The following is a 2,685-nucleotide window of genomic DNA, read 5'->3' on the forward strand; positions in this document are numbered from 1 at the left end:
TGGTTTTGGTTTTCTAAAAGAGAGTTGCTTAATCTAGACTCTCAGTCCTAGACTCAAGCATTGTGCCTGTTTTGACTTCCTAGGTAGTTACAGTTAACACAACCATCAATTATATGACGTAAAACATTTAAATTTTAAACTAAAGTTTTTCCAGCGGAAATCTTAGTATTTTTACACAATTAAGTGAGTAAACACACAAAGTATTAGACAAGGAGTTCCTTTTTCTATTTCGTGTACTTCAGCTGCTTTTATGAGCTGAAACTTACATTCAAAATTATATTTTTCATCTATGAAATGCACATTTGAAATTATTTCTTTAGTTAAAGTTATGCATTTTCACTATATGAGGAAATTCCATTATTCCTCCAATAATATCATTTGTCTATTGTAGACACACCTACAGTCTTGGGAGTTTAAGTTAACACACCTGAATTTCTTGAGGTACTTGGATATATAAATGACAAAATAAGAGGAATTAGAAGTGGCCAATGGTCATGTAAATCACTGCTTCCCTTGTCATCAGAGGAAAGTAAGGCAAAAGAATATTATATGTGATTTCCAGCACAGAAGTCACAATGAAAGCCTTGGGGTGTAATAACCACATATTGACAGGAGTATAGGGAGATGGCGACTTTATAAATTCCATTTGGTAAAAACCAAGTACACGTCCAGGACAGGCTCCAAAGCTACAGAGAAACCCAATCTCAAAAACAAACAAACAAGCAAAACAAAATAAAACAAACTACAAACTCAACTAAACTAAAAACCAAGCACACAGAGAACTATTTGTATTCACCTAAACTAGTTAAGTAAGTGCATGTAAAACTTCAGTAGTACATGGGTAGCAAACGGAGACTGGAGAAAAGCAAGCTATGATTTCAACTTGTTCTATCTCTGGCATGAATGAGTCTAATCCTTAAGTTCACTGAGTTACCAGGCACTTCCTGCAACGGAAAACTCCTCTGCACCTTTGCCCAATTCAAACCCAACAGCAGGGCTTTGCTGGAGCACAGCTGCAGGTTTTGGTGTGGGCTGCAGGTGCCTGGAGAGCACTGTGCACTTGCTGCACAGAAGTAGGTGGCTGAGTCTCCAGGCTGAGAATCTCTGATGTGCAAGGAGAGCTGTTTATCACTTTTCCTGAAGAAGACTGTGAATCGTCCATCTTCCTTTTTGTTCGACACTGAACGTATGTCCATCAGTAATGCAGGGCCTTCACCAGGGAACTGCCGGTACCATGGGAAGTAGTTAAATGTGCTGTCCTCATAAGTGCAGTTTAGAACTGAAGTCTCTCCTTCCCAGACTGTCAGAGATTGGGGGCTTTGTCTCACTTGCTGCTGGTCAGGTTTCTCCTGTTGGCCACTCACCCCTGTGTAGAGAAATAACAGTTGTCATTAGGTTTCCTTGTATGTCCTACCTGATTATAGTTTCATCATTCATGATTTTGTCTGGTTCCCCAGTTATTTCATGCCTCCAAATTAATCTTATATCCTGGATATTCTCTTCCATGACTTACAGGCTAGGTGAAGGGTTAAGACTAATAATGACACTTTCAGGATCTTGTCCATTCTTCCTAGAAGCTTGTGTAGTACTCTGGTGGCCTTTTATCTCCCCAAAACACAGACTTCAACTTCACAGTGACTTAATACTTTCAACAGGCTCCGCCTCTCACAACACTTTGTCTAAAGCTAACTCTGATGGAGGAAGCACTTCCCCATTTCGCCCAAATTCATTATCACTGAAAATGCAGACACTGAGAATCAGAAATCCCCTTATTGTAATCCTACCAATATACAGTGATGGTGGAAATGTGAGCTCATCTAGCCACCAAGAATATCATTGTGGATTTTCTGAACTATACAAAGAAAGAAAAAAAGACAAGAGAAAGAGAGAGAAAAGAAAAAAGAAAAGAAAGGAGAGAGAAAAGAAAGAAAAGAAAAAGAAAGAAGAAAAAACGAAAAAGAAAGAACAATGGTCCATTTAAGACCAGGAATAGGCATTTATCCAGGAGATCTGAGATTGTCATATAAGAGAGACACCTGCATATGTGTATTCATGACAGCATCATTCACTATTGCCAAGATGCACCTGCAGCCTAAGTACCACCTGTCAACTGACCAATGCAGAAATTACTGTACCTGAAATAACAGAGTAATATTCAGCCACAGGGAATAATGAACTGGCGCCATCTATAGAAAAATGATGGTATTGAAGGACACCATGTAAAGCAAAGCAGACATCTAGAGGCAAGTGACACATATGTGTTCTCTTATGTGAAAACTAATAAAAAGAAGGAAAAAAAGAAAGTAAAGATGATCTGAAAATAGAAGTTATACAAATGAGTAAGGGAGAGGGGACAGGGAAGGGAGAGGACAATAGATGGGGAGGCAAGATGACTATGAGGAAATGACTGCAAATGCATATACTAAGATTTTACAACAAACCCACTGTCATGCGCAATTATTGTGTGCTGATGATTATGGTAATTATATTATTAAAGGAAGGATCGATTTAAGATTTTCTTCATTCTAGAAGCTTATACACACATATATAAAAAGTTAAAATGCATTTATGATGGGACAAGAATACATCTATCAGATGCCAGGGGCTAACAAATAAGAATGCCAAAATCAGGAATGGGTTACCTCTTCTGGTGTTTGAGTTAGTTTGCTTTCTATTGCTAAGATA

General features: G+C 38.2%; 1 gene segment (V, D, J or C); it reads right to left on the bottom strand.

Moving 5' to 3' along the window:
* Positions 1–649: 649 nt before the first annotated feature.
* On the bottom strand, positions 650–1,628 carry LOC142836010 (T cell receptor alpha variable 23/delta variable 6-like). The segment is given in 2 exon segments: positions 650–1,366; positions 1,514–1,628. Coding segments are annotated over 2 exon segments (540 nt in total).
* Between the last annotated feature and the right edge of the window lie 1,057 nt (positions 1,629–2,685).

The sequence above is a fragment of the Microtus pennsylvanicus genome, chromosome 15, assembly GCF_037038515.1.
Source record: "Microtus pennsylvanicus isolate mMicPen1 chromosome 15, mMicPen1.hap1, whole genome shotgun sequence".
Lineage (NCBI taxonomy): Eukaryota > Metazoa > Chordata > Mammalia > Rodentia > Cricetidae > Microtus > Microtus pennsylvanicus.